General features: G+C 41.6%; 1 protein-coding gene across 1 annotated transcript in view; it reads left to right on the top strand.

Moving 5' to 3' along the window:
- Positions 1-17,425, top strand: part of LOC118377134 (arylacetamide deacetylase-like) — a 33,792-nt gene extending 16,367 nt beyond the window's left edge. Inside the window, exons 2-5 of the mRNA XM_052468605.1 lie at positions 1,417-1,645; positions 4,789-4,858; positions 13,825-13,996; positions 14,558-17,425. Of these exons, the coding sequence (XP_052324565.1) occupies positions 1,417-1,645; positions 4,789-4,858; positions 13,825-13,996; positions 14,558-15,178 (1,092 nt within the window). The 3' untranslated portion in view covers positions 15,179-17,425. The remainder of the gene's footprint in view (positions 1-1,416; positions 1,646-4,788; positions 4,859-13,824; positions 13,997-14,557) is intronic.
- Positions 17,426-18,136: the final 711 nt, after the last annotated feature.

Below are 18,136 nucleotides of genomic sequence, written 5' to 3'. Positions count from 1 at the left end.
CTGTAGAGTATCTCTGGTGGACAACTGTGGCCCTCTACTGTAGATTCTCTCTAGTGGACAAGTGGAACCCTCTACTGTAGAGTATCTCTGGTGGACAGCTGGAACCCTCTACTGTAGATTATCTCTGGTGGACAGCTGGAACCCTCTACTGTAGATTATCTCTGGTGGACAACTGGGTTCCTCTACTGTAGATTCTCTCTGGTGGACAAGTGGAACCCTCTACTGTAGAGTATCTCTGGTGGACAGCTGGAACCCTCTACTGTAGATTATCTCTGGTGGACAGCTGGAACCCTCTACTGTAGATTATCTCTGGTGGACAACTGGGTTCCTCTACTGTAGATTCTCTCTGGTGGACATCTAGAACCCTCTACTGTAGATTCTCTCTGGTGGACACCTAGAACCCTCTACTGTAGATTCTCTCTGGTGGACAGCTGAGGCCCTCTACTGTCGATTCCCTCTGGTCGACAGCTGGAACCATCTACTGTAGATTCTCGCTGGTGGACAGCTAGAACCCTCTACTGTAGAGTCTCTCTGGTGGACATCTGGGACCCTCTACTGTAGATTCTCTCTGGTGGACAGCTGGAACCCTCTAGTGTAGATTCTCTCTGGTGGACAGCTGGAACCCTCTAGTGTAGATTCTCTCTGGTGGACAGCTGGAACCCTCTAGTGTAGATTCTCTCTGGTGGACAGCTGGAACCCTCTAGTGTAGATTCTCTCTGGTGGACAGCTGGAACCCTCTAGTGTAGATTCTCTCTGGTGGACAGCTGGAACCCTCTAGTGTAGATTCTCTCTGGTGGACAGCTGGAACTCTCTACTGTAGATTCTCTCTGGTGGACAGCTAGAACCCTCTAGTGTAGATTCTCTCTGGTGGACAGCTGGGACCATCTACTGTAGATTCTCTCTGGTAGACAGTTGGGACCCTCTACTGTAGATTCTCTCTGGTGGACAGCTGGGATCATCTACTGTAGATTCTCTGTGGTAGACAGTTGGGACCCTCTACTGTAGATTCTCTCTGAAGCTCACATGACCCTTTAATCCCCTGCTTGTTCCTCTCCTGTTTAGATTGTATCGTTACGTAATGATCATCTGATTCCCTCAGATTTCAAACAGACTCATTTTTCTTTATTTTTATCGACCCATATCTCTCTTTCTCGCTCTCCCTCTGTTTTTGTCCACCCTCACAACATCCCTCATAACTGTGTTCCTTTCTCTCTGTCCCTACATCTCTCTCTACCTCTCTGCTCCAACATGCCTCTTCATCTCTCTCTACCTCTCTGCTCCAACATGCCTCTTCATCCCTCTCTACCTCTCTGCTCCAACATGCCTCTTCATCTCTCTCTACCTCTCTGCTCCAACATGCCTCTTTATCTCTCTCTACCTCTCTGCTCCAACATGCCTCTTCATCTCTCTCTACAGGCAGACTTCAGTGAGCTGCTGGGGTTGAAGGACTACATGGGGGTGATGATGTTCATCACTTTCGCTGAGCGGGTGGTGCCCGTGTCAGACCAACGTGTGCACGTCACAGAGGAGCTGTTTGATGGGGTGGAGGTGGTGGTGTACCAGCCCAAACTGCAGGGCGGCGACACTGAGCTGAGGAGAGCAGTCATATACCTGCATGGAGGAGGATGGTGCTTGGGCAGCGCCAGTGAGTAGCAGTTAGGTGCTTGGTAATTAATCCATCTACCAAGCAAGCAATTAGTCAAGGCATATACAGTATATTTATCCATCCATCCACTGATCCATTCACCCATATTCATCCATCCACTCATTGCTGTGTGTAATTATTTGATCCACCTCTACGCAGACACCATTCTGTATACAACTGGCCCTTCTTTGAACACTGTGTTGACTAACCTCCAGATGAGCTTCAATGCCATACTACTCTCCTTCTGTGGCTTCCAACTGCTCTTAAATGCTAGTAAAATAAAATGCATGCTGTTCAACCAATCACTGCCCTCACCCGCTCACCTGCCCGCCTAGCATCACTACTCTGGACGGTTCTGACTTAGAATATGTGGACAACTACAAACACCTAGGTGTCTGGTTAGACTGTAAACTCTCCTTCCAGACTCACATTAAGCCTCCTTCACTCATGCTGCCAAATATACCCTCATAAAGCTGACTATCCTACCGATCCTTGACCTCGGCAATGTAATTTACAAAATAGCCTCCAACACTCTACTCAGCAAATTGGATTCAGTCTATCACAGTGCCATCTGTTTTGTCACCAAAGCCCCAAATACTACCCACCAGTGCGACCTGTATGCTCTTGTTGGCTGGTCCTCGCTACATATTCGTCCACAAACCCACTGGCTCCAGGTCATCTATAAGTCTTTGCTAGGTAAAGCTCTGCCTTATCTCAGCTCACTGGTCACCATAGCAACACCCACCCGTAGCACGTGCTCCAGCAGGTATATTTCACTGGTCATCCCCAAAGCCATCACCTACTTTGGCCGCCTTTCCTTCCAGTCCGAAATGAAATGAAAAAGTCACTGAAGTTGGAGACTTATATCTCCCTCACTAACTTTAAGCTTCAGCTGTCAGAGCAGCTTACCAATCGCTGCAGCTGTACATAGCCCATCTGTAAATATCCCAACCATCTATCTCATCCCCATATTGGTATTTTTTCTGCTTTTTTGCAAACCAGTATTTATACTTACACATCCTCATCTGCACATCTATCACTCCAGTGTAAATTGCTAAATTGTAATTACTTCGCCACTATGGCCTATTTATTGCCTTACCTCCTTACTTCATTTGCACACACTGGGGCTATAGGGTACATGCAAATTAAAGCTGCAATATGTCACTTTTTGGGCGACCTGACTAAATTCAGATAGAAATGTTATTAGTTATTAGATCTGTCACTCTTAAGGAAAGCAAGTCTAAGAAGTGGTAAATCTGTCTTATGTGCTCTATTAGCACCACGCCGGTAGCCATGGAGTGCATTGAAAGGCGGGTCATGGCTCACATCAACACCGTCATCCCGGAAACCGGAGACTCAATCCAATTCGCATACTGCCCCCAACAGATCCACAGATGACGCAATCTCAATCGCACTCCACACTGTCCTTTCCCACCTGGACAAATGGAACACATACTGTATGTGAGAATGCTGTTCATTGACTACAGCACAGTGTTCAACACCATAGTGTCCTCAAAGCTCACGGGACACCCCCAGGTGGTGAGGGAAGGCAACAACACATCTGCTAAGCTGATCCTCAACACGGGGGCCCCTAAGGGGTGCGTGCTTAGTCCCCTCCTGTATTCCCTGTTCACCCACGACTGCGTGGCCAAGCACGACTCCAACACCATCATTACGTTTGCTGACGACACAACAGTGGTAGGCCTGATCACAGACAGCGATGAGACAGCCTATAGGGAGGAGGTCAGAGACATGGCAGTGTGGGGCCAGGACAACAACCTCTCACTCAAAGTGAGCAAGGCAAACTAGGTGATCGTGGACTACAGGAAAAGGAGGGCCGAACATCGACAGGGCTGTAGTGGAGCGGGTCGAGAGATTTAAGTTCCTTGGTGTCCACATCACCAACAAACTATCATGGTCCAAACACACCAAGACAGTCATGAAGAGGGCATGACAACACCTTTTCCCCCTCAGGAGACTGAAAATATTTGGCATGGGTTCCATGATCCTCAAAGAGTTTTACAGCTGCACAATCGGGAGCATCCTGATCGGTTGCATCACTGCATCACCCGTTTTTACTATTTTCTACATTGTAGATTAATAGTGAAGACATCAAACTATGAAATAACACATATGTAATAATATAGTAATCAAAAAAAGTGTTAAACAAACAGATTCTTCAAATAGCCAACCTTTGCCTTGATGATAGCTATTAGTACACTCTTGGCATTCTCTCAACCAGCCTCACCTGGAATGCCTTTTCAACAGTCTTGAAGGAGTTCCCACACACGCTGAGCACTTGTTGGCTGCTTTTCTTTCATTCTGCGGTCCAACTCATCCCAAACCATCTGAATTAAGTTGAGGTCGGGTGATTGTGGAGGCCAGGTCATCTGATGCAGCACTCCATCACTCTCCTTCTTGGTCAAATAGCCCTTACACAGCCTGAAGGTGTGTTGGGTCATTGTCCTGTTGAAAAACAAATGATAGTCCCACTAAGCGCAAACCAGGTGGGATCATGATCATCATCATGCACACAGTATATAAGTTCTAACACTATTTCACAGTGGAATAGATGGTACAATGATTCTCTACACTTTACTTGCTTGTTTTGTCACATAAACGGAAATTAGGCAAACGATTCACATTTATTTTAGCAACCAGGAAATGCCAAAGTGATTTCTGCATAGTGCGTCTTTAAACACTAGTATTATTTACTATAGTTCAAATAAAATATTTTTGCGGACATTACTGTAGTATTTACAACAATGTTTTTTTTTGCAGATATTATTTACTATAGCATTCTACACTATACTACAGTTTACTGTTTAATTCATATACACGCTGTTCACCCTCCACCTCTCCTGAGGAACATACACTCTGCTCAAGCTGTTCAACACAGAGACCGTGGTATCCCCCTGGTAACCAAAAGCAATTATTTGACATGCGACAAGTGTCATGTTGTGCCTGCAATCTGCTGTGTGTGTGTCTGTGTGACTTGTCATGACTACAAGCCTATTGAGCATGAGATGTGCAAGATACTGCTCAAGATACTATTGAGTACTTTGTAGCTATGTTGACGATGTAAGATGCTATTAGATAATATTGTCTCTGACGGCTCTCTCTTCTCTCTCCTCTCTGTGTAGGAATGGGACCGTACGACCTCCTAGCTAGGCAGATGGTCATTGATCTTAACTCTGTGGTCGTGTCTGTAGAGTGAGTATATATTTGATGTACTGTATATCTGACATACGTCTGGTATCAGTGTTCCGTATGTTATATACTGTATATCTTGTCTAACAGGTTGCTGTGAAAGGACAGATAGGCAAAAGATGAACGTCTGGTTGTTTACATTTTGTAAAAGTGTGAAATAGGCAGTTCTCTTTTTATTTGGAATACAGTGTCTCCAGAAAGCATTCGTACTCCATAATGTATTACGCATGTTGTTGTGTTAGAGCCTGAATTCAAAATGCATTTCATTTCTCGCCCATCTACACACAATACCTCATAATGACAAAAAGTGAAAACATGTTTTTATACATATTTGCAAAATCATTGAATATGAAATAGAGAAATATCTAATTTTACACAAGTATTCCCATCCCGAGTCCATACTTTCTAGAAGCATTCTTCAGGCTCTGTCAAGTTGATTGTTGATCATTGCTAGACAGCCATTTTCAAGTCTCAATAACATTCAATGTCATCTTGGTAAGCAACTCCAGTGTATATTTGGCCTTGTGTTTTAGGTTATTGTCCTGCTGGAAGGTGAATTTGTCTCCCAGTTGTCCTTTGGAAAGCAGAATGAACCAGGTTTTCCTCTAGGATTATGCCTGTGCTTATAGCTGTATGACGTTTCTCTGTATCCCAAACAATACAACTGAATGTATTCAACTGAAATGTGTCTTCTGCATTTAACCCAACCCCTCTGAATCAGAGAGGTGTGGGGGGCTGCCATAATCGACATCCACGTCTTCGGCGCCCGGGAAACAGTGGGTTAACTGCCTTGTCCAGGGGAACAGTGGGTTAACTGCCTTGTCCAGGGGAACAGTGGGTTAACTGCCTTGTCCAGGGGAACAGTGGGTTAACTGCCTTGTCCAGGGGAACAGTGGGTTAACTGCCTTGTCCAGGGGAACAGTGGGTTAACTGCCTTGTCCAGGGAAACAGTGGGTTAACTGCCTTGTCCAGGAGAACAGTGGGTTAACTGCCTTGTCCAGGGGAACAGTGGGTTAACTGCCTTGTCCAGGGAAACAGTGGGTTAACAGCCTTGTCCAGGGGAACAGTGGGTTAACTGCCTTGTCCAGGGAAACAGTGGGTTAACTGCCTTGTCCAGGGGAACAGTGGGTTAACAGCCTTGTCCAGGGGAACAGTGGGTTAACAGCCTTGTCCAGGGAAACAGTGGGTTAACTGCCTTGTCCAGGGAAACAGTGGGTTAACTGCCTTGTCCAGGGGAACAGTGGGTTAACAGCCTTGTCCAGGGGAACAGTGGGTTAACAGCCTTGTCCAGGGAAACAGTGGGTTAACTGCCTTGTCCAGGGAAACAGTGGGTTAACTGCCTTGTCCAGGGGAACAGTGGGTTAACAGCCTTGTCCAGGGGAACAGTGGGTTAACAGCCTTGTCCAGGGAAACAGTGGGTTAACTGCCTTGCTCATGGGCAAAACGTCAGATTTGTACCTTGTCAGCCCGGGGATTAGATCCAGCAAATTTCGATTACTGGCCCAATGCTCTAACCACTGAAGAGTAGTACACAGTGATGTGTTGGATTTGGCCCAAAACATTACGTTTTGTACAAGCATTTCACTACCCCACAAGCATTTCTCTACATCCGCAATAACATCTGCTAAATATGTGTATGTGACCAATACAATTTGATTTGATGAAATTAAATTTGATCTGATTTGTATTCAGGACAAAAGTTTATTTATTTGACACACTTTTGGCAGTATTGCTTAAGTACCTTGAATGCATGTTTTGGAATATTTTGTATTCTGTACAGGTTTCCTTATTTTCACTCTGTCAATTAGGTTTGTATTGTGGAGTAACTACAATGTTGTTGCGCCATCCTCAGTTTTCTCCTATCACAACCATTAAACTCTGTAACTGTTTTAAAATCACCATTGGCCTGAGCGGTTTCCTTCCTCTCCGGCAACTGAGTTAGGAAGGATGCCTGTATCTTTGTAGTGTCTGGGTGTATTGACACACCATCCAAAGCATAATTAATAACTTCACCATCCTCAAAGGGATATTCAGCATCTGCTTTTTATTTCATTTACACAATCAGTACCCTTTTTTGTGAAGCATTGAAAAGCTTCCCTAGTCGTTGTGGTTGATTCTGTGCTTGAAATTCACTACTTGATTGAGGGACCTTACGATTTTCTGTACAGTCAATAAAACATCATGTTAACCAGTATTACTGAACACAGAATGAGTCCATGCAACTTATTTAGGATTGCTATAACAAATAGGTTAAATACTTATTAATTCGAAGACATTTCAGCTTTAAATTATTTAATTACTTTCTATTTTGTACTTTACTGCAGCCTTTGTGTCACGTACGTGAGGAGAGACGGACCAAGGCGCAGCGGATGTTGAGTTCCACATATTTATTATGAAGTGAAACTTAGCGAAAAAATAAATCATATAAACTAACACAATGAAACGTGACGACATGGTGCACATGCACAAAACACAAAATAATATCCCACAAGTGCAGGTGGGGAAGCAACCTACCTAAATATGATCCCCAATCAGAGGCAACGTTAAACAGCAGCCTCTAATTGGGAACCATATCAGCACCCACATAGAAATATCTATACTAGATCACCCCTTAGTCACGCCCTGACCCACTACACCATAGAGAACTAAGGGATCTCCATGGTAAGGGCGTGACACTTTGATAATTTTTCTACACACAAAATTCCATTTTGAGATTTTGGGGGGGATTTTGTGTAGATCATTGATACAACATACATACAACATATCAAATTAATTAATTTTAAATTCAGGCTGTAACACAACAAATGTGGAAAACGTAAAGGGGTGAAGGCCCTGTAAATGCACTCATGCAAAAATATATACATATTTTATTACTGTCTCACCAGGCTTTTATTACTCTCTCACCAGGCTTTTATTACTGTCTCACCAGGCTTTTATTACTGTCTCACCAGGCTTTTATTACTGTCTCACCAGGCTTTTATTACTGTCTCACCAGGCTTTTATTACTGTCTCACCAGGCTTTTATTACTGTCTCACCAGGCTTTTATTACTGTCTCACCAGGCTTTTGTTACTGTCTCACCAGGCTTTTATTACTCAGGCTTTTATTACTGTCTCACCAGGCTTTTATTACTCAGGCTTTTAATACTGTCTCACTCGGCTTTTATTACTCAGGCTTTTATTACTGTCTCACCAGGCTTTTATTACTGTCTCACCAGGCTTTTATTACTGTCTCACCAGGCTTTTATTACTGTCTCGCCGGGCTTTTATTACTGTCTCACCAGGCTTTTATTACTGTCTCACCAGGCTTTTAATACTGTCTCACTCGGCTTTTATTACTCAGGCTTTTATTACTGTCTCACCAGGCTTTTATTACTGTCTCACCAGGCTTTTATTACTGTCTCACCAGGCTTTTATTACTGTCTCACCAGGCTTTTATTACTCAGGCTTTTATTACTGTCTCACCAGGCTTTTATTACTCAGGCTTTTAATACTATCTCACTCGGCTTGTATTACTCAGGCTTTTATTACTGTCTCACCAGGCTTTTATTACTGTCTCACCAGGCTTTTATTACTGTCTCACCAGGCTTTTAATACTGTCTCACCAGGCTTTTAATACTGTCTCACCAGGCTTTTATTACTGTCTCACCAGGCTTTTATTACTGTCTCACCAGGCTTTTATTACTCAGGCTTTTATTACTGTCTCACCAGGCTTTTATTACTCAGGCTTTTATTACTGTCTCACCAGGCTTTTATTACTGTCTCACCAGGCTTTTATTACTGTCTCACTGGGCTTTTATTACTGTCTCACCAGGATTTTATTACTCTGGCTTTTATTACTGTCTCACCAGGCTTTTATTACTGTCTCACCAGGCTTTTATTACTGTCTCACCAGGCTTTTATTACTGTCTCGCCGGGCTTTTATTACTGTCTCACCAGGATTTTATTACTCAGGCTTTTATTACTGTCTCACCAGGCTTTTATTACTGTCTCACCAGGCTTTTATTACTGTCTCACCAGGCTTTTATTACTGTCTCACCAGGCTTTTATTACTGTCTACCCAGAAAAGAACTAAGGGATCACTGGTAAGGGCGTGACACTTTGATAATTTTTCTACACACAAAATTTATTACTCTGGCTTTTATTACTGTCTCACCAGGCTTTTATTACTGTCTCACCAGGCTTTTATTACTGTCTTACCAGGCTTTTATTACTGTCTCACCAGGCTTTTATTACTGTCTCACCAGGCTTTTATTACTGTCTCACCAGGCTTTTATTACTGTCTCACCAGGCTTTTATTACTCAGGCTTTTATTACTGTCTCACCAGGCTTTTATTACTGTCTCACCAGGCTTTTATTACTGTCTCACTGGGCTTTTATTACTGTCTCACCAGGCTTTTATTACTGTCTCACCAGGCTTTTATTACTGTCTCACCGGGCTTTTATTACTGTCTCACCAGGCTTTTATTACTGTCTCGCCGGGCTTTTATTACTGTCTCACCAGGCTTTTATTACTCAGGCTTTTATTACTGTCTCACCAGGCTTTTATTACTGTCTCACCAGGCTTTTATTACTGTCTCACCAGGCTTTTATTACTGTCTCACCAGGCTTTTATTACTGTCTCACCAGGCTTTTATTACTGTCTCACCAGGCTTTTATTACTCTGGCTTTTATTACTGTCTCACCAGGCTTTTATTACTGTCTCACCAGGCTTTTATTACTGTCTTACCAGGCTTTTATTACTGTCTCACCAGGCTTTTATTACTGTCTCACCAGGCTTTTATTACTGTCTCACCAGGCTTTTATTACTGTCTCACCAGGCTTTTATTACTCTGGCTTTTATTACTGTCTCACCAGGCTTTTATTACTGTCTCACCAGGCTTTTATTACTGTCTCGCCGGGCTTTTATTACTGTCTCACCAGGCTTTTATTACTCAGGCTTTTATTACTGGTCTCACCAGGCTTTTATTACTGTCTCACCAGGCTTTTATTACTGTCTCACCAGGCTTTTATTACTGTCTCACCAGGCTTTTATTACTGTCTCGCCGGGCTTTTATTACTGTCTCACCAGGCTTTTATTACTGTCTCGCCGGGCTTTTATTACTCTGGCTTTTATTACTGTCTCACCAGGCTTTTATTACTGTCTCACCAGGCTTTTATTACTGTCTTACCAGGCTTTTATTACTGTCTCACCAGGCTTTTATTACTGTCTCACCAGGCTTTTATTACTGTCTCACCAGGCTTTTATTACTGTCTCACCAGGCTTTTATTACTCTGGCTTTTATTACTGTCTCACCAGGCTTTTATTACTGTCTCGCCGGGCTTTTATTACTGTCTCACCAGGCTTTTATTACTCAGGCTTTTATTACGGTCTCACCAGGCTTTTATTACTGTCTCACCAGGCTTTTATTACTGTCTCACCAGGCTTTTATTACTGTCTCACCGGGCTTTTGTTACTGTCTCACCAGGCTTTTGTTACTCAGGCTTTTATTACTGTCTCACCAGGCTTTTTCTGTCAAATCAACGTCTTCACCCACAGTAGCAGCACTGTCACATCTTTATTTCTCCATCTCGCTCTCATCTACCCCCTATTTCTCTTTCATAACCTTTTCCTATCCCCTTTTATCTTTTTCAAGCACCTCTCTCTCACTCTCTCGCTCTCTCGTTTCTCTAAATGAGAGAGAAGGAGCACTTTGTACACCACATTACATCTGTGATTCCCTCTGTGAGAGTATGGCTGCATGTGTGTAGGGGTACTGTATGTGTGCAAACTGCAAGCCAAATTCCTGACAACAATGTGTCGATGTTCCAATGCTAAAATGTGTTCGGCTCCAAACTGTTTTCATATATGTCCTTATTGTTGAGTTTGTATAGAGATTAGTCAATATGTCCTTATTGTTGAGTTTGTATAGAGATTAGTCAATATGTCCTTATTGTTGAGTTTGTATAGAGATTAGTCAATATGTCCTTATTGTTGAGTTTGTATAGAGATTAGTCAATATGTCCTTATTGTTGAGTTTGTATAGAGATTAGTCAATATGTCCTTATTGTTGAGTTTGTATTACTTCTCACTATGTCTTATTGTTGAGTTTGTATAGAGTTTGTATGTCTCACCAGGCTTTGTATTAGTCACTATGTCCTTATTGTTGAGTTTGTATTTAGTCAATATGTCTTTTTGAGTTTGTATAGTCTCACTATGTCCTTATTGTTGAGTTTGTATAGTCTCAATATGTCCTTATTGTTGAGTTTGTATAGAGATTAGTCACTATGGAGTTTGTATAGAGATTAGTCACTATGTCCTTATTGTTGAGTTTGTATAGATTACTATGTCTTATTGTTGGTTTGTATTAGATTCTCACCATGCTTTATTACTGAGGCTTGTATAGAGATTAGTCAATATGTCTTATTGGAGTTTGTATAGAGATTACAATATGTCCTTACCAGGCTTATTACAATGTCTCACCAGGTTGAGTTTGTACTGTCTCACTTATTGTTGGTTTGTATAGAGATTAGTCAATATGTCCTTATTGTTGAGTTTGTATTTACTATGTCTTATTTTTGAGTTTGTATAGAGATTAGTCAATATGTCCTTATTGTTTTTGTACTGTCTTAGTCACTATGCCTTATTGTTGAGTTTGTATAGGATTTTATTCACTATGTCCTCACCAGGAGTTTGTACTAGTTAGTCAATATGTCTTTTGAGTTTGTATAGAGATTAGTCACTATGTCCTTATTGTTGAGTTTGTATAGTTAGTCACTATGTCCTTTTGTTGAGTTTGTATAGAGATTAGTCAATACTGTCTTACCAGTTTGTTTTTATGTCCTTACTGTTGAGTTTGTATAGGCACTATGTCCTTATTGTTGAGTTTGTATAGAGATTAGTCAATATGTCCTTATTGTTGAGTTTGTATAGGATTAGTCAATATGTCCTTATTGTTGAGTTTGTATAGAGATTAGTCACTATGTCCTTATTGTTGAGTTTGTATAGAGATTAGTCAATATGTCCTTATTGTTGAGTTTGTATAGAGATTAGTCACTATGTCCTTATTGTTGAGTTTGTATAGAGATTAGTCAATATGTCCTTATTGTTGAGTTTGTATAGCTTTTTTGTATTAGTCAATATGTCCTTATTGTTGAGTTTGTATTACAATATGTCTTATTGGAGTTTGTATAGAGATTACAATATGTCCTTATTGTTGAGTTTGTATAGAGATTAGTCAATATGTCCTTATTGTTGAGTTTGTATAGGATTTCAATATGTCCTTATTGTTGAGTTTGTATATTACTGTCTCACTTATTGTTGAGTTTGTATAGAGATTAGTCAATATGTCCTTAGGCTTTGTATTACTGTCAATATGTCCTTATTGTTGAGTTTGTATAGAGATTAGTCAATATGTCCTTAGTTGAGTTTGTATTTAGTCAATATGTCTTATTGTTGAGTTTGTATAGAGATTAGTCAATATGTCCTTATTGTTGAGTTTGTATAGAGATTAGTCAATATGTCCTTATTGGAGTTTGTATTAGATTAGTCAATATGTCCTTATTGTTGAGTTTGTATAGAGATTAGTCAATATGTCCTTATTGTTGAGTTTGTATAGAGATTAGTCAATATGTCCTTATTGTTGAGTTTGTATATTACTGTCAATATGTCCTTATTGTTGAGTTTGTATAGAGATTAGTCACTATGTCCTTTTGTTGAGTTTGTATAGAGATTAGTCACCTATGTCCTTTTGTTGAGTTTGTACTTAGTCACTATGTCCTTAGTTGAGTTTGTATAGAGATTAGTCACTATGTCCAGTTGCTTTGTATAGAGATTAGTCAATATGTCCTTATTGTTGAGTTTGTATAGAGATTAGTCAATATGTCCTTATTGGAGTTTGTATAGAGATTACTCAGGTCCTTTTGTTGACTTTGTCTTAGTCACATGCTTTGTTGAGTTTGTATAGAGATTAGTCAATATGTCCTTATTGTTGAGTTTGTATAGAGATTAGTCAATATGTCCTTATTGTTGAGTTTTTATAGAGATTAGTCAATATGTCCTTATTGTTGAGTTTGTATAGCAGCACTAGTCAATATGTCTTATTGTTCCAGTTTGTATAGAGATCATCAATATGTCCTATTGTTGAGTTTGTATAGACCTTTCAATATGTCCTTATTGTTGAGTTTGTATAGAGATTAGTCACCTTATTGTTGAGTTTGTATAGAGATTAGTCACTATGTCCTCATTGTTGAAATGAGATTAGTCAATATGTCCTTATTGTTGAGTTTGTATAGAGATTAGTCAATATGTCCTTATTGTTGAGTTTGTATAGAGATTAGTCACTATGTCCTTATTGTTGAGTTTGTATAGAGATTAGTCAATATGTCCTTATTGTTGAGTTTGTATAGAGATTAGTCACTATGTCCTTATTGTTGAGTTTGTATAGAGATTAGTCAATATGTCCTTATTGTTGAGTTTGTATAGAGATTAGTCACTATGTCCTTATTGTTGAGTTTGTATAGAGATTAGTCAATATGTCCTTATTGTTGAGTTTGTATAGAGATTAGTCACTATGTCCTTATTGTTGAGTTTGTATAGAGATTAGTCAATATGTCCTTATTGTTGAGTTTGTATAGAGATTAGTCAATATGTCCTTATTGTTGAGTTTGTATAGAGATTAGTCACTATGTCCTTATTGTTGAGTTTGTATAGAGATTAGTCACTATGTCCTTATTGTTGAGTTTGTATAGAGATTAGTCAATATGTTCTTACTGTTGAGATTGTATAGAGATTAGTCACTATGTCCTTATTCTTCCACCCCCAGTTGGCTTAGGTACATATTGACTTCTATAGTGTACATAACATTTATAGATTTGCATATTGTTATCATTTAACTGTAGCTACCTCAGCTGGTACAGACACTAGTTCGCAGGTGAGAGGACCTGAATTCTAGCTGAGTTGACCTCTGACCCCTCTCTTGTGTCCACCCAGGTACCGCCTGGCCCCAGAGCACCACTTCCCTGTCCCATATGAGGATGTGTACCGGGTGGTGAAGCACTTCCTCCAGAGGGTGGTTCTGGCCCAGTACACTGTAGACCCAGGACGTATCGCTGTGTCCGGGGACAGCGCCGGGGGAAACCTGGCTGCTGCCGTGTCCCAGCAGGTTAGCTCTTAGTGTGTGTGTGTGTGTGTGTGTGTGTGTGTGTGTGTGTGTGTGTGTGTGTGTGTGTGTGTGTGTGTGTGTGTGTGTGTGTGTGTGTGTGTGTGTGTGTGTGTGTGTCCCAGCAGGTTAGCTCTTAGTGTGTGTGTGTCCCAGCAGGTTAGCTCTTAGTGTGTGTGTGTGTGTGTGTGTGTGTGTGTGTGTGTGTGTGTGTGTGTGTGTGTGTGTGTGTGTGTGTGTGTGTGTGTGTGTGTGTGTGTGTGTGTGTGTGTGTGTGTGTGTGTGTGTGTGTGTCCCAGCAGTTTAGCTGTTAGTGTGTGTGTATATTAGCGACAGTATTATCTATCCACTGTTGTTTTAATTAGCTGAGATTAGGACGAGCAGTCCAAGACTGCAGTACAGTACAGAACAGTAGGTCTTAAGGTCCTGTGTGTGTGTGTGTGTGTGTGTGTGTGTGTGTGTGTGTGTGTGTGTGTGTGTGTGTGTGTGTGTGTGTGTGTGTGTGTGTGTGTGTGTGTGTGTGTGTGTGTGTGTGTGTGTGTGTGTGTGTGTGTGTCTCTACAGCTGCAGCAGGATCCAGAACAGCAGCTGCAGCTGAAGGTCCAGGCCCTGCTCTACCCTGTGCTGCAGGCTCTGGACCTCAATACCCCGTCCTACCAGCAGAACCAGAACATGCCTATCCTGCCCCGTACCCTAATGGTGCGCTTCTGGAGCGAGTACTTCACCAGCGACAAGACCTTCTTCAGGGCCATGATGACCAACACTCACAACAGCCCAGAGTCTGCTGCTCTGCTCAAATTCGTCAACTGGAGTGCCTTTCTGCCAGAGTCCTACCGGGGCAAGTATAACTACAGCGCTCCGGTTGTGCCGTTGTCGGCTGGAGGGGCAGGGTCGGACGGGCCATCGCGCTCCATCGCTGACCCCCGGGCCTCGCCCCTTCTGGTTCCAGACGCTGCTTTACGCTCGCTACCCAAGGCCTACGTTCTGACGTGTGAGTACGACGTGCTGCGGGACGACGGGGTGATGTATGTCGCGCGCCTGCGCCGTGCCGGTGTGGAGGTGACACATGAACACTACGCCAGTGGTTTCCACGGCGCCCTCATGTTCACTGTGTGGCCAACCGACTTCCTGATTGGACGCACGATGACGGAAAACTTCATCAAATGGCTGCAGCATAACTTGTAGAAAACAGAAGAAAAGTTACGATCTTTCAATGTTCATTCCTGTTTCCCCTAGCAACTCAATAGCCGTTGTTTAGGTGCTGCTTAGATTTTTGTCTGTTTGGTTGTTTATTCAGTGACAGACAGTGTTTTTGTTTATGCTTGCAAACTGAGGGGTTTTCCTCTCTATGGCACTGTGTCCCAACAACAATACCAGATACCAGTCAAAAACAGGTTTGTCTGGATTTTCTAATCACCAAGGCAACCAATGAGGCAGAACATGAGGCTAAGCAACTGATACCAGATACAAGACATTTGATGAAGCCAAGTGTTTCTACATTTGATTTCTGACACATCCATCTGATACCGCAGCTGATTCTCATCACATTTCAAAGTGTTTAAGGTTAAGTTTTGTCATTAACTTCCTGGTGGCGTGATGCTTGCAACACCCGGGTTGTGTGTTTGATTACTATGGGGGACCAGTATTAAAATGTATGTGTTCATTACTTCATTACTGTTTATTACTTAACTGTAAGTTGCTCTGGATAAAAGCATCTGCTAAAATAATAGAACATATAACATTCAAAAAAATCTACATCTTAAGGTCGTTGACTCCTAAGGTTTAGGCTTAAAACGAACATTTCTAAAACAACTATCTATCATGGGATTCAAAGTTGCAACCTTTGGAATCAGAAGCAGATGCCTGTGCCCATCGGGGCGGCAGGGTAGTCTAGTGGTTAGAGCGTTGGACTAGTAACCGAAAGGTTGCAAGTTCAAATCCCCGAGCTGAAAAGGTACAAAATCTGTCGTTCTGCCCCTGAACAGGCAGTTAACCCACTCTTCCTAGGCCGTCATTGAAAATAAGAATTTGTTCTTAACTGACTTGCCTAGTTAAATAAAAGTAAAATATAAAATTTAAAAAAATAAAAAAATCTGCAGTCCCTGTCCGAAAAACTGAAACCTACTTGAAGGTAACATGTTGGCCCGAGTGGCCAGTGTCCGGTTTCCACGAATACTCACTTGTCATTTAGTTGTGTAAAGTACTTCAGTAAAAATGCTCTAAAGTACTATCTAAGTAGTTTTTTTCAGAACTTTTACTTTTACTTCACTACATTCCTAAGGAAAATAATGTGCTTTTTACTGCATACATTTTCCCTGACACCCAAAAGTACTCATTACATTTTGAATGACTAGCAAGACAGGAAAATGGTCCAATTCACACACTTATCAAGAGAACATCCCTGGTCATCCCTACTGCTTCTGATCTGGCGTATTCACTTAAACACAAATGCATCGTTTGTAAATGACGTCTGAGTATTGGATTGGTCCCCTGGCTATCCATAAAATAAATAAAATGACAAGAAAATTGTGTTGTTTTCTTTGCTTAATAAAATAGTGAAAAAGACTAAAAGCATTTGGTTTTAAATATACTTAAGTATAAAACGTAAATGTATTGCTAAAATATACTTAAGTATCAAAAGTAAATGTATAAATCATTTAAATTTCCTAAAATGATTTATAATTTAACTTTTGATACCTAAGTATATTTTTGCAATAAATTTACGTTTTATACTTAAGTATATTTAAAACCAAATACTTTTAGACTTTTTCTCAAGGAGTACTTTACTATTTTACTGTCACTTTTAATTGAGTCATTTTCTAGTAAGGTATCTTTACTTTTACTCATGCTATTATTGAGGACCAGTAAAGAGTACTTGTGTTCTTCAGTTTAGTTGTCATCCCATACAGGCACTGTAGGCCCAGTCATCATGTGTGGTGTACTGAGCCTCTTCACGTGTCTCCCCACCCACCCACCCAACACCTCTCTCTCTCTCTCTCTCTCTCTCTCTCTCTCTCTCTCTCTCTCTCTCTCTCTCTCTCTCTCTCTCTCTCTCTCTCTCTCTGGGTCTTAATCCACCTGCCTTGTGACATGGAAGGACAAACATGAGGAGGGGAGGGGCAATGGGTCTCCCTATGTTTCCTTAGAGAGCCTCCCCAGCTCAGCTGACACCCCTCACCACCATTTGCAGATTTGTTATGTTGTTGGGGAAATATAGCTCAGTGTTCATTATCATGGGATTAGCGTTTTTCTGAGAAAGTGTTTTGATGGCTTTGATGACTGATAATCTAATCTATTTCATTTTTGTTTCAGTATTCTCCTTACAAATCCTTGTAAATATCATGGCCTGTTGTTTTTCATGTGAAATACAGAGAATTGAAGACATGCATCATTTTGTTATGTTTTCTCACAATAAAATGAACCCACATTTGACCGTCTGCTGCCCATTCTGTCCCAGATAATGACTGTCTGGATAGTGTGTGTGTGTGTGTGTGTGTGTGTGTGTGTGTGTGTGTGTGTGTGTGTGTGTGTGTGTGTGTGTGTGTGTGTGTGTGTGTGTGTGTGTGTGTGTGTGTGTGTGTGTGTGTGTGTGTGTGTGTGTGTGTGTGTGTGTGTGTGTGCGTGCGTGTGAGTGTGTGTGTAACTATGATTTGTCACACCATCCTGAAAGATTGAGAGAGGGAAAGAGATAGTGAGATGAATAGAGGGAAAGAGAGAGATAGATGGAGAGAGAGATATTGCTTCTGAGAAGTCATAGCTGCTTGACTGAAGCATTTCCTGTGGGATCAGTAGTTATGGGGTCAGGGAGAGGAGAGAGAGAGCTGGAGGGTGAAAAGGAGAGAGAGCAGGAGGGAGAGAAGGAAAGAGAGCAGGAGGGTGAGAAGTAGAGAGGGAGAGGAGAGTGAGAGAGGAGAAGGAAGAGGAGAGAGAGAGAGCTGGAGGGAGATAAGGAGAGAAAGCAGGAGGGTGAGAAGTAGAGAGGGAGAGGAGAGTGAGAGAGGAGAAGGAAGAGGAGAGAGAGAGAGCTGGAGTGAGATAAGGAGAGAAAGCAGGAGGGAGAGAAGGACAGAGAGAAGGAGAGAGGCGAGAGAGAAAAGTTGAAGAGAGGAGAAAGAAAGCAGGAGGGAGAGAAGAAGAGAGGAG

This window comes from Oncorhynchus keta, chromosome 18 (genome assembly GCF_023373465.1).
Source record: "Oncorhynchus keta strain PuntledgeMale-10-30-2019 chromosome 18, Oket_V2, whole genome shotgun sequence".
In the NCBI taxonomy this organism is placed as follows: Eukaryota; Metazoa; Chordata; class Actinopteri; order Salmoniformes; family Salmonidae; genus Oncorhynchus; species Oncorhynchus keta.
Note: the sequence above shows the minus strand (reverse complement) of the source record. Positions and strands in the feature narration are given on the sequence as shown.